At 38.1% G+C, this 13,805-nt stretch overlaps 1 protein-coding gene across 1 annotated transcript in view; it reads right to left on the bottom strand.

Moving 5' to 3' along the window:
- edc4 (enhancer of mRNA decapping 4) overlaps positions 1-13,085 on the bottom strand; it is a 48,007-nt gene extending 34,922 nt beyond the window's left edge. Inside the window, exons 1-8 of the mRNA XM_088997449.1 lie at positions 12,894-13,085; positions 10,635-10,791; positions 10,386-10,497; positions 7,290-7,389; positions 4,615-4,801; positions 3,316-3,463; positions 803-907; positions 98-210 (exon numbers count right to left, since the gene is read on the bottom strand). Of these exons, the coding sequence (XP_088853575.1) occupies positions 98-210; positions 803-907; positions 3,316-3,463; positions 4,615-4,801; positions 7,290-7,389; positions 10,386-10,497; positions 10,635-10,791; positions 12,894-12,981 (1,010 nt within the window). The 5' untranslated portion in view covers positions 12,982-13,085. The remainder of the gene's footprint in view (positions 1-97; positions 211-802; positions 908-3,315; positions 3,464-4,614; positions 4,802-7,289; positions 7,390-10,385; positions 10,498-10,634; positions 10,792-12,893) is intronic.
- Positions 13,086-13,805: the final 720 nt, after the last annotated feature.

The following is a 13,805-nucleotide window of genomic DNA, read 5'->3' as shown; positions in this document are numbered from 1 at the left end:
AATTAAGGGAAAAAAAGAGGATATTCTGCTACTGGAGTATGAAAGGAGCAGACAGTACATCAACTTTTAAAATAAGGGATCCATTCTTCTTTCATACCTTGGCTTGTCCTGCCCCCCTTCAATATATATCTGCCAGAACTTGATGTAACCATCATGGCTGGCGGTGGCTAACACTGTTCCATCTGGAGATAGGGCACCTTCACTGACATGCTGGGAAGACAATAAAATATCAAAGTCAAAGTCAGCTTTATTATTTTAAATATGCCAATATACATGACATACAGCATATTATATAATAAGTTTTATATTGCATGTTCCTAATACAAATTCAAAATCTGCTTTCATCCGAGTAAGTCGTCGATTTCTGTCTTGTAAAAAGTGTTCCTGTGGGTTTATCCTTGTCCTAGTGTCTGGATTGTGGCAATCTTGTTTTTACTCAAGAGGGCAAATTACAATAACATTAATTGTCTGAATCACTTATCGTCATTTAGGTCGCAAAGGCGACGGACATCCTAAGGTGAGCGGCAAAGTATGACCTGACTTGGTCTCTAGCCAAAAGCAGAGCACACATCGAGAATAACCATTCACACATTCATATCTACACAAAATTGTCAGTCAACAGAAACTGGCAAAATGCTCAGGCCCAAGATGGATAGAAACAATTGTGCTTAATCTGTATCCACAAGCAAAATATTTATCAGAATAGTGCGTGGAAGCGCATACAACACATTGTACAGAAAATTATGGGGCTTTACTTTTCCTTTAAAACAGTTATTTTTGTCCTTGGTATATCAAGTCTTACTTGGGTATATCCAGTCACAGTAATGAGGCCTTCTTTCAAATCGGTGGCATAAACAGGCCAACTAGCATTGTTGGCCCTCAAAATTTCAAGGTCCCACACTTCAGCCTGGAAAGGAAAAAATAAAAAAATGAAATTAATTTATGAAAAATACAAATAAATCTTAGGATATATCCTAATGTGATCCTGAAATAAAGTCTTGTGGGGGTATGATATGGATGCTGATCAAAGTAATGTGCCAGATGACGGCCCATTTTTTAATTATCATCACAGCCACCAAGTCACAAGTAGTCAGTTCGGAAAGTATGCAGAATGCTTCACTTTTCCCGCATTTTCTTACAGCCATATTTAAAAAAGGAATAAATTCATTGTTTTCCTCAGAATGATCACAACATGAAAGAAGTTTTGGTATTTTTTTTGTAAATTTATTAAAAAGAAAAAAAAGGAGAAAAAAAAATCACCTGCACATGAGTATTCAGAATGTTTTGTAGAAGCACCTTTGGCAGAAATGACAGCCTCAAGTCTTTTTGAACAGGTTGCTACAAGTTTGGTACACCTATTTTTGGGCAGTTTTTCCCATTCATACAGCATTTTTCAAGCTCCATCAGATTGGATGGGCAGTGCTGGCGCACAGCCTGTTCCATGGGATTGAAGTCTGGGCTCTGGCTGGACCACTCAAGGACATTGACAGGGGTGTTCTGAAGCCACTCATTTGATATTTTGGCTGTGTGCTTTTGATTGTTGTCCGGCTGAAAGATGAAACACTGTCCCTGTTTGAGGTCAACAGCGCTCTGGAAAAGGTTTTCGTCCAGGATGTTTCTCTACATTGCTGCATTCATTTTTCTCTCAATCCTGACTATTCTCCCAGTTCCTGCAGCTGAAAAACAACCCCAGAGCATGATGCTGCCACCACCATGCTTCACTGTAGAGATGGTGTACTCCAGATGATGAGCGGTGCCTGACGACCATGTACTATATATTTCAATCTTTGTCTCATCAAACCATATAATTTTGATTCTCATGGTCTGAGAGTCTTTCAAGTGCCTTTTAGCAAACTCCAGCCGGGCTGACATGTGCCTTTTACTAAGAAGTGGCTTCTGCCTGGCCACTCTTCCATACAGGCCTGCTTGGTGGATATCAGCAGAAATGGTTGTCCTTCTGGAAGTTTCTCCTCTCTCCATAGAGGAATGTTGGAGCTCTGAAAAAGTGACCATCGGGTTCTTGGTTACCTCTCTGACTCACCCCGACTGCTCAGTTTAGGTGGGCAACCCGGTTCAGGAAGATTCCTATTGGTTCCAAACATCTTGCATTTAAGGATGATGCAGGCCATGTTACTCACTGGGAACTTTAGAATAGCAGAAATTTTTCAGTAGCCTTTCCCAGATTTGTGCATTGAAACAATTATGTTTTGGAGGTCTACATATAATTCTTTTGACTTCATGCTTGGTTTATGTTCCTACATGCACTGTCAACTATGGGAGCTTATCTAGACAGGTGTGTGTCTTTCTGAAACAAGTCCAATCTACTGAATTTACCATAGGTGGACTCCCATTAAGCTGTAGACTCAACTTGACGTTGATCAGTGGAAACCGGATGAACTAGAGCTCATTTTTGAGCTTCATTAATACTTATGCACAGGTGATTTTTTTCATTTTTATTAATTTACAAATATTTTACCAAAGCCTATTTCATGTTGTCATCATGTGGTATTTTGTGTAGAATTCTGAGGAAAAAAATGAATTTATTGTTTTTTGCAATGGGGCTGTAACAGAAGAAAATAGGGGAAAAGTGAACCGTTCTGAATACTTTCCGAACTGACTGTATTTGCTACTTATTTAGCTTGACATGATCTGCCAGGTACTTGCTTGTGAACTGTATTTTTTTATTTATTATGGAGCCTTTGGACCAAGTGTCACAAACTCAAGGCCCGGGGACCATTTGCAGTATATCCCAGCTTGACAGTTTGTTACTTTTTTTTCATGGTGTTTTTGTCCTTTGTCCTTTTTTACTCACTTATGGGCTACCAGAGAACAAGCTCAACATATTTTGGCAAAACATAATTTTAAAGTGGCAAAAATGGCATGGAATATATATTCTGTCTATCAGTCCTAGGCATATCTGTTCAAAGACTGCTGATAGAGAGAAGAGAAAGGCTGGCAATGTGAAAAGTTAATTTCATGAAAAACAGGAGATTGAATGCTTTCTGGATCGAGCATGGGGACACAAATTCGAGTCTTGAATCCATAGAGAAAGTTGAGCTGGTCCGGAAGTAAGGTATCAATATTTAACTACACATTTTGAGGAGTATGTTAAGTCCCACGTATGTAGTTGACAGAAGGAATTGGGCCACGATCTTGTTCACATTCCGAATTACCATTCATGTTCTGAACCGTTATTGGTAAAGATTGGATTTGCTGACTCCAATGTGCCTAGTTTTAGTGTAAGCTATTCTATTTAATAGAGGGTTACGAAATTTGTTGTAGGCAATGTTATATTTTTTTGTATTGAACCGATACCCTATCTTCATGCAGAAGAGCCAAGGTCTGGCTGTCGTCATCTTGGTTGTCTTCATTTTCATCTGGAATGAAAGGGCACCAGATGAGACGACGGTGTGAGTTCAGTGGCATGTCCTGTGGCCTTCGAACATGAACAACTATCTGATCTCTTAGGGCAATGGATTAAGGAAAGCAGAATAAAGTAAAACACATTTGGGGTTTGTGTGTGCATGTCTGTATAATATCACAGGGTTATGAGTAAGATTTAGCACTGAGTTCTGTCAGTGTAAGACAATGGAGTGCTTCTAATAACATTACTTCACATATGTTTAGGGTTCAATTTTACCCGTTTCCATTTTTGTGTTGACTAAAGCATTGGATATCCTTTCCTTTTCCTTTCTTCAAAAGAGTTTTAAAATAGGAATTTAAAATGGGATAGAAAATATATTGTCTATGTTTATGACATCTCAGAAACAATTGTTGCTGATGATACATCTGTACTTCTTTCAAAGAAGTACAGATGACGATTGAAGAAACCTTTTCATCGATGGACCACTCCTGTACAACTGAGAGCTTAAAGGACAACCGACGTCTCCGGACAAGTTGTGTCCATAATTTGTAAAATGGCTTCAAATGACTTCTACTGAGCGTATTTTAATAAGATTCCACCGCATATGGCTATATTTTACGTTTTAAGACTCACTTTGAATATTCAGGAAGTCTTGTTTTTGAGTTGGTGACGAGTCCGTACGTGACGTCATGAAAGGACCGCCCCCTGACCGTAAAAAAGACGCATTATAGCGTCCTTCCATCACGTCAATGTATTTTTCGGTCAGGGGCGTTCCTTTAGTGACGTCACGTACGGACTCGTCACCAACTCAAAAACAAGACTTCCTGAATATTCAGCACGAGTCTTAAAACGTAAAATATACCTATATGTGGTGGAATCTTATTAAAATACGCTCAGTAGAAGTCATTTGAAGCCATTTTACAAATTATGGACACAACTTCGTCGGTTGTCCTTTAAAGTTTGAAGCTTGTTGTTGTTGTAAAGTTTGAAGCTTGAAGTTGCTGATGTCATCTATTATTACTGTTTTGTGTGGATTTTTACATACGGGTAAAAATGACCCAGAACATAATCGGGTTTTTTTTCAACATAATATAGGGTTAAGTAGGCATCAAAGATTTTCTTTGAAATATAATTGTTGTAAAATTTGTTGGCTAACTTAGAAGTTTAAAAACGGAAAAACTGCTGTAAAAGTCAACACCCCAAGTAATAAAAAGGGTAAGATTGTCTAAGCATTAATGGAGTCAGGATACAGTATTCTACTGCTGGTACATGTGAGCTCCCAAACCATTAGGTTGCCAGCTTCATCTACACAACCCAACAGAGGCGAGTCAAGATGGGCGAAAGCCAGATCTGTGACGGCACCAGTGAAGCCTTTGAGTAAGCAACGCTCTGCAGTGCCGACACTCAAGACGCGTATCATAGCCTGGTTGTTGGCTCCTGAGGGAAGATGTCATAGAAAGGGCAATATTATGGAATACAATAAAACACACGGAATGCAACTCATCGTGCATTACATATGTAGACATTTGTAAAATGCTTTGGCAAATTGCATAATACAAATCTCCAGTCTCATGACTACAATCCCTGACAAAAAATACCAACAATCATCAATCTCAGAAGACTGTCATTCAGTTGTTTAATTTTGTATGAAAAAAATCCCATTGCAGACATGACACAAAACTAAAGTCATTTAAAACAGAAACTTTCTGACTTTTTGAAAAATTAAACGAAATCCCCAAAACAAATCTGGCAGAATCCAATATTTGGTGCATTCATTTTAATTGCAAGTAAAATTAGAACTTGAACTTGCACAGGGTCACATTTTTTCTGTGAGACAACGGGTTCTTTTTCCCATGTCGTTTGCGCTCTGTTGCAATATTGTACCAATCCCTTATCTATCTTCAGTCTTTGTATAATTCCAAAATCATTCTAATGACTTTTCTGCTGAATGTGTCGCTTCAAGTAGTCCATATTTTTCCATCGGAAAATTTGCATACAGTACAATTTTAACTTTGCATGTTTTTAGCGTAGATCTTTCTCGCTCAAGAGAGAAAATATCGAACAGCGTTTCACTACCCGTTATCCTATTTTCACATATTCCGACAACCATTCCAACTTTAAATGACCGCAGTTATCTTACATGTGGCGACCCCTTGAAGGAAAAAGCCGAAAGGAAAAGAAGAAGAAGAGTTATCTTAAATATCATATACACGGCAAGTACTGTAAATGCCATGATTGGCTGCAGAGAGTCATTGCATCGTATCATGTGGCTCCTGTCAATCACTAAAGTACACGGCAAATAGATAGACCACACAAGCATACGTTTTGGATAATTTCCCGCGGCATACCTGACAGTATCTCACGGCACACCAATTTTTAAATTTGGTTGCAAGTTGTATCCAAAGTTAACTGTGAATAACCAACTTTTTATCTTCCATGGCATTCCGTGATGATTTATCTTCTTAACTCATTCACTGCCAAATGACGTGCAAAATGTGTCCACTCCATTGCCAGATTTTTTGTCATTTTCACTGAAATTGCAGGACCTTCAGAATACGTACATGTATTGAGTTTTAGGACTACATAAACATTCAACACAAAATTAGAAACCTTTCATCTTCTAATTTGACACATTTTCACCTCAAACATTTTTGAAGTAGGGTTTGGCTTTGCGAATGTCCACATTTGATGTTATTCAGAATCTTTAGCGGGCGGGCGGACGTGCGTGCGTGCCAGGTATGAGTGCCGGTTTAAACAGATGACCTGTCCTGTGCAGTACACGTAAAATAAATATAACTAAAAAAATGAGTTCATTCCTACTTTATATGGGTCTGGAGTTATCCGAGCTTGAAATGGGGACGGGTGGACAAAATTCAATACAATACATACATATTGATTTATATAGTGCTTTAAAGGACAACTGACGTCACTTTTTTGTTTCTTAACTGACATCAGAAAAACGTTTTATAGCATCTAAAATACCCAAAACACGCAGTATGATATTTTTATTCAACTGCAAAACACCAATAAAAATTACTTAAAATGTCAAAAATCAGCAAAAAAATTGAGCTGTGAATTGGGCATTTTCAGAAAGTCCCGCCCCCAGTTTGTGACGTCATGCCAAGACCTCTAGCATTGCTGGAGAATAAAAATAATTGCTTCGGATTCGGAGAATATGCTGTCTTGTTACACATCCAGTTATGAATATGATTCAAATAGTTCTTCAAGAGGAAAGCATACATTCTGTGTCATTTTGATGCAAACGGGCGGGGGGGGAATGTCGCACCCAAAAATGGCCACCGCTGTTGTGAGGAATGAATCAGCCTGTTTCCACAGGCTGATAAATTCCTTCCATGGAGCTTGGACTCCCTCTTCTGGCGGCTTTTGGGTGTTTCAAACTAAACAGTACAGCAAAATACATTGACGTGATGGAACGACGCTACAATGAGTCTTTTTTTACGGTCAGGGGGCGGTCCTTTAGTGACGTCACGTACGGACTCGTCACCAACTCAAAAACAAGACTTCCTGAATGTTCCTGAATGAGAGTCTTAAAACGTGAATGAGAGTCTTAAAACGTGAATGTGAGTCTTAAAACGTAAAATATAGCTATATGCGGTGGAATTGTATTAAAATACGCTCAGTAGAAGTCATTTGAAGCCATTTTACAAATTATGGACACAACTTGTTCGGAGACGTCGGTTGTCCTTTAACAACAGCTGAAGCTGTAACAAAACTTTGACATGGACAAAACGAAATTTTGATTGGTATAATAAGCAACGCTGCCACATTAACTGCAAAACTAGTGGTTGAGACTTGGTGTCAAATGAAATCATGTGGTAGAACTCCACGCAGTGTGCGACTATGCATTACTCAGTGTGCAATGGCTCTGCGACAGAACAAAAGTATTTAAAAGCTGGACTCTCACCTCTAATTGCATATGCCATGAAGGAATTTGACACAGCAATAAGTCTGCCATAATGATACTTGTGCTCCCAGTCATATTTGGCAACTGGTTGAATCTTCACCTAAAAAAAAAAAAAAAATGAATAAATAAATAACGTAAAATATAGCACACACACACACACATATATATATATATATATATATATATATATATATATATATATATATATATATATATATATATATATATATATATATATATATATATCTCATCTCATCTCATCTCTGAGATGAGATGAGATATATATGAGATGAGATGATGAGATATATATATATATATATATATATATATATATATATATATATATATATATATATATATATACACACACACACACACAGTAAAGACTAGTTATATCTATATCATTTATATTGATAATAGTGATTATTACAACACTATTTTCATTTCCCGTGCACATTTCTAGTCTTTTTATGTATAATTAGTTCCGTTTTGTACGATTCGATTTTTACGATAATCCGGTTACTACGGTGCTCTTTTTCATCTCCCGCCGGCCATTTTGCTATGTTTATATCGATGCAAAAGATACTTAAAGTGAATCGATATTTGCTTAGGGGTTTCTATACAGTACCACCATTATCGGAATCTGTATCGGTCCGCCGTTGGTCGACTTGGTCACGTGACGTGGTCACGTGACTTGGTAAACGTGACCCGCTCCTGTGTAGCAGACGCCATTTTCATTTTCAGACGCCAGCTCGTGTGTAGCAGACGCTGATAAATTCCTTATATGGAGCTTGGATGCCCTATTCTGCCGGCTTTTGGGTGCAACATGGTTCTCAGACCAAACATGTACAGTCATTCTAGTCAGGCACTCTCTCGAACCCCGTTGTCGGGTCCTCCCAAGCCGAGTCACCAGCTTCCGTGTTGTGACCTGTCTTACCGAGCACAACAACAAAAGCGTAGCAGAGCTAAAATACAGTACTGTTGCTTGACACCAATTTCAACCATGGGGAAACGTAAGAATTGTGATATCCGAACAACGCATAAGGCAATCGTGGCTGTGGAGGACAATCCAACAAGCAAATCCTTCATCGCGAAAGAGTTTGATGTGACGTGCAGCAGAATACTTCATCAACGTTAAGTAATGTAAACGTTGCAGTTTTGGTTTTTCATCCATGTATTTAATTGTGTAGCATTCAGATATCTTTATCGCTTGCAACAATCACTGTTTTTTTCTTGGTTTCGTGTGAATAGAACGTGAGAATTTTGCATTGGTTGCATTTTTGAAAGGAAATAATGATTTAAAAAGTGTAAAGACGTTTTTATTTTATGCACACGTTTATTTTTCACTTCACTACTGTACAAAAGCATGTTAGATACGCTATCTATGAACCCAATGATAAAATGACATGCCATATTGAAGATACCCCGTTTACGTGTTGCCCCCCCCCCCCTTAATGCAGTACGGTTATATCGAGATTTTTTCTGACTCCCGAGAATATCGATATAACGAGACTTTACTGTGTATATATACATATACACATATATATATATATATATATATATATATATATATATATATATATATATATATATATATACACACACACACACACACATATACATATATATATATATATATTCTCGGGAGTCTGAAAAAATATCGATATAACCGGACTATCGATCTGTTCCTGCGGCATGTAAATTTTCTCCTTGCGTTCATAGAAATAGTATCATAATAAGCAGTACTATCGATATAACCGATATCGATATAACGAGACTTTACTGTGCATATATATATATATATATATAAGGAGTCCAAGATGGCGCCCGAGTAGGCAGCCGTCAGCAAGTGCTCTGATGAGCCTTGCTTTTTTTGTTGTTTTTGTCTTGTTTTTGTGTTTTCTTTTGTCACTTTGTGTTGTTGTGCGTCGTGTGGAACGGATACGGATTGTTTTTCAGCATTTTTGACCACGACATTCATCAAGGAGGAAACTGTGCTGAGCGGTTGCGTCTTTTCGGCAGCATGAATATGCCTGTACTGTTTTTGAATGGGAGGAATGTCGGTGCCATTCGACTGTCATCGCTGGACAGCTCTGGGGCCATTGTGTTTTTTTGCGCCTGTAATGGGCAGCATCTTCACAGCCCCGCTTTGTTCAGTGGAAGGTCGGTGCTGTTGGACAGTCTGCGGCTGGATGGATACATGGCTTGAGGAGCCCGCGATAAGAAGGAAGGAGTGTCAGCGCAGAGCGCCGATGCGTATATGCAACTGTCGCGGGATGGAATTGAAGCAGATTTATGTGGGACAGGAGATGTGAGACGATCTCTTTTCGTCAATGGATGCTACAGCTGCATGTTTGCTTTTAACATTTAGCTTGTAGTCGACTTGCACATTCCACCATGATGTCCCTGATACACTGGTGAAGAGACGCTTTGATCCTCTCCTCTTTCATCTGGAACTGCTTTATGTAACAAAGAGGGTACAGAAGGTGCTTAAGAATGAATGTCTCTCTGTGTCTTTGTGTTGTCATGTTATTTGTTATTTAGTTTTTTTTTGTTCTTTTGACTTCAAGACGGCGCCGCGAGAGTGGCTGCCTTTCCAGCAGCTCCTATGTTTTGCTTTTCTACTTTCATTTCTTTCATAACTTTGCTGCTGTGAAATGTAAATTTCTCCATTGCGAGACTAATAAAGGCAAATCCAATCCAATCCAATCCAATCCAATATATATATATATATATATATATACACACAAAGCCATATATATATATACAGTAAAGTCTCGTTATATCGATATTCAAGGGAGTCCGAAAAAATATCGATATAACCGGGGCTATCGATATATCCGACCCTGTTTGCATAGAAATAGTATCGATATAACCTAACCGGGACTATCGATATATCCGATATCGATATAACGAGACTTTACTGTGTGTGTGTGTGTGTGTATATATATATATATATATATATATATATATATATATATATATAAAATCAATATAAAAATCTCTTCTGTATCCTGCCACTCACGACAATAACAAAAGCCACTCATGATATAACAACAGGCAGGGCCAGCAAAATAGGAATATTTACAATCTTACCATGTTGCTGCCACGAGCCTTGCTGTTGATGCTTGATTCCTGACTAGCCACAATCTCCACATTGTCCGAGGTGATAGGGATACAGGTAGACTGGTCATCACCAGAAAGGTGACTGAAATTGGAGTCATTGAAAGAAAATTATGTCATCTGGAACTCACAACAACAAAACTTACTTGACATTTTCAGTGATAAAGAAATCCAAGAAGATAAAGAAATGTTTCATGTGGCAAGAGTGAATAAGAAACAAACATTATCTGGATATCCTGAGCAATACTGTTCAGTGTGGAGATAGGTCTGGTCGTGTCTGATGTTAAATCACCGCCTCCGAGAAGACCTGCTGCTCCCAATAGCCCGTTCAGTTCTCCATTTAAGGACAACCTTCTGTGGCCATCACCCGATTCTGCATCTAAAGAATGAAATGCATTTCTCTCAAATGGTTTTCTTATGACTTACAATACAATACAATACTTATTAATTTAAATAGTGTTTTATCAACAGCTGAAGCTTTTTTTTTTTGCAACACAACCGGACACATTAAGCAGCTCCTATATTTCGTTCTTGTTCTACTACTTTTCATGACATTGCTGCTGTGATTTGGGTATTTCTCCATTGTGAGACTAATAAAGGTTTTCTTATTTAGTTTTACAACATACGCTCCAATGCAACGATTTTGGAACAGTGAGGCCAAATCGTTTAATCTCACTGAAGAATGGAAAAATGTCAATGAATGAGATCAACAGTTTGTGTTTTTTAACTGTAATTTCATGTGAATCAACCCTATGAAGAATGAGGACACTGATTCGCTGTGGCGACACCTTGAAGGGAAAAGCCGAAAGAAAAAGAAGCAGAATTTCATTGCATAACAACATTTTCAGATTTCGAAGATCAGCGCCATGCATTACAAGCGCCGGCACATTGATAAAATAATGAGCAATATTCATTTTGTCTGTCTTCATCAAATTCAACATTTGGCCACATACAAAACCTCATTATATAGGACAATTTAGCAAGGTGCTTTCATTGTGAAATCGCTTGAGGAGATTGGATGTATCTTTATTCCTTTCGCAGTGGAGAAATGTACATTTCACGGCAGCAAAGTTATGAAAGGAAGAGGAAAGGAAAGAAAGAAGTAGAAAAACATGTGATGATGTGTTTTTTTTAAACGGTCACCGCTCAATTTATATTTATTTTACGTGTACTGCACAGGACAGGTCATCTGTTTGAATCGGCACTCATGCTTGGCACGCACGTCCGCCCGCCTGCGAAAGAATCTGAATAAAATCAAATGTGGTCATTCACAAAACCAAACCCTACTTCAAAAATGTTTTTAGGTGAAAATGTGTCAAATTAGAAGCAAATTTGGGTGTTCGTACTCACTATTAAATCAACAGTGAATCGAATTTACAAACTGTATAAACAAAATAAAATTAAATCACAACTGTCCTTTTATAATTAATGAATTAATAATGACATTGTGAAGGTAAGTACAAATGCCATTGGCACTTCAAAAGTGTACATCAACCCTTTATACAAGGTCGCTCAAGATTTAATTCCCCTTGCACTTGAATTTTAATCGATTCCTTCAAGACACCGATTCTGCATGCCAGGTGTAAAATAGAGAGGCTAAAAAAGCCCTCGTTCATTTTGAGAATATTAAGCCATTATTCTTTTGAACCTATTTAAATCACTGCTGGGTACTTTTTTTTCCAAAGGAGACTGCACTTATTGTGGTCAAGTTATATTTTAATTGTGCATATTATTTGTAGTAATTCATTTGAGTTTTTATTTTTTTTCCGATTAGATTTTTTTGTATTTGTGGATTGTTGTCGCTTTCTATCTTGCTTGCTGCGCCACGAATTGCTTCATGAGGAATTTAAATGTTCGATACACATTCGAACTTTTCTAACATGCAATGCACGAACCTCATGCAAACAAATCCAACCGTTATTTTGGCAAAAGCATCGTGTATATTAAGTAGACTCGTGTCAATACTGAAATGAACATGTTTGTGTCTTGTAAATTGTTGATAATGTAATGTTATTCTTAAAACAACTTCATAATACGGTTTAGTTTGTCGTTTGTCGAGTGACCCAGCCGAGACAAAACATGTCATTCGCACGATCGACGACTATTTCGTGTTCAGGTCAACTTTATTGTCAAATGTGATCCATGTGAAGCATGTTTATTTCGACACATTTCCACATGATGCGAATAGCTTGGCAACAGAAAAGTAGGATTGAGGCTCACTTGCGAATTTGCTAAACAGCTTACGCCAGAAACAGACGATTGGGTTAACGGACAACAGTGAAGAAAATGTACATTTTCAGATGAAAAGAACATCCCAAAAACACAGTCACGAACAGATGTGTTATTCTGCGGTATATACTTATTGTTTGAAACTACGCGCCCACGCCATTCTAAGATCGGCATCTATATTTTTGGCTAGCGTTTCATTAGCTTCTGCGGCCTAGACTGGCGCCTCCACTTTGCATTCACGGTCAAACTCACCAGTATTGTTACCAGGACGGTCGAGCTTCAGGATATCGCGAAGATGCTGTGTTGCACCCTCAACATCAATACTAGCGCTAAACGCCATGGCTGAGTAGAGGGGGAGCTAACAGGGTAAAGTCAGGGAGTGATGAATAATTTTGGCTTTTAGTGACAGTGTCAGTCTTCAATTCGTTCACCCGGAGCAACCGTCTAAACTTCCGGTGTGCACGAAATAAGCACCGACTACTCTCTGTGCATGTTCAAAAATTCCTACCTACTCTTGCGCCTCGCACCAATAACCGATTGATTTAACATTAAACAAGAGAAACATTGAAGGCTATAAAATTTGAAATAAAGAAGTAAAAATATCACCAATGGATAGTAGAAAGAAGTGCAAAAACTTCGCGAGTTCTACCCCTTGTTCTCCATATATTACTTTTTGATATACACACTACAGCAGTGGCGGTCCGTGCATTTCACACCTTGGCCTTCAGTGAAGTCCTGCTTAGTCCGACTTGAACAAATATCCCTCGTAATACCATAATTTATGACAGACGGCTGGAGATATCATTTACAAAAGGACACGCACGCAGTACTGGGCGTGGCATCACCTTAATCGTCTACAACACAGTCTATTTTCCGGAGCAATTACACATCAATAAATCTGCATCAGCAATTAGAACTTGTCACTATACGTGATACTGCAAACACTTAAAAAAAGGAAATTTAAAATCATTTGTCCACAAAGTTTTATGAAGTCCACCAAGAATATGCAATCTTTAACAAGATTTTACGCTAAATTACAAAATGTCAGTTTAAAATAAGAAAAACAACACGACGTTCACAAAACGAACTATTTGTTGAAAATAAAAGTAAACAAATCTTCATTTGTTCTTGAGAATAGGCCTACATGCGACAGCGACACAATCA

Source organism: Hippocampus bargibanti, linkage group LG05 (genome assembly GCF_051943395.1).
Source record: "Hippocampus bargibanti isolate YZ-2025 linkage group LG05, ASM5194339v1, whole genome shotgun sequence".
NCBI lineage: Eukaryota > Metazoa > Chordata > Actinopteri > Syngnathiformes > Syngnathidae > Hippocampus > Hippocampus bargibanti.
The sequence above is the reverse complement of the archived record's forward strand: the minus strand, read 5'-3'. Positions and strand labels throughout refer to the sequence as shown.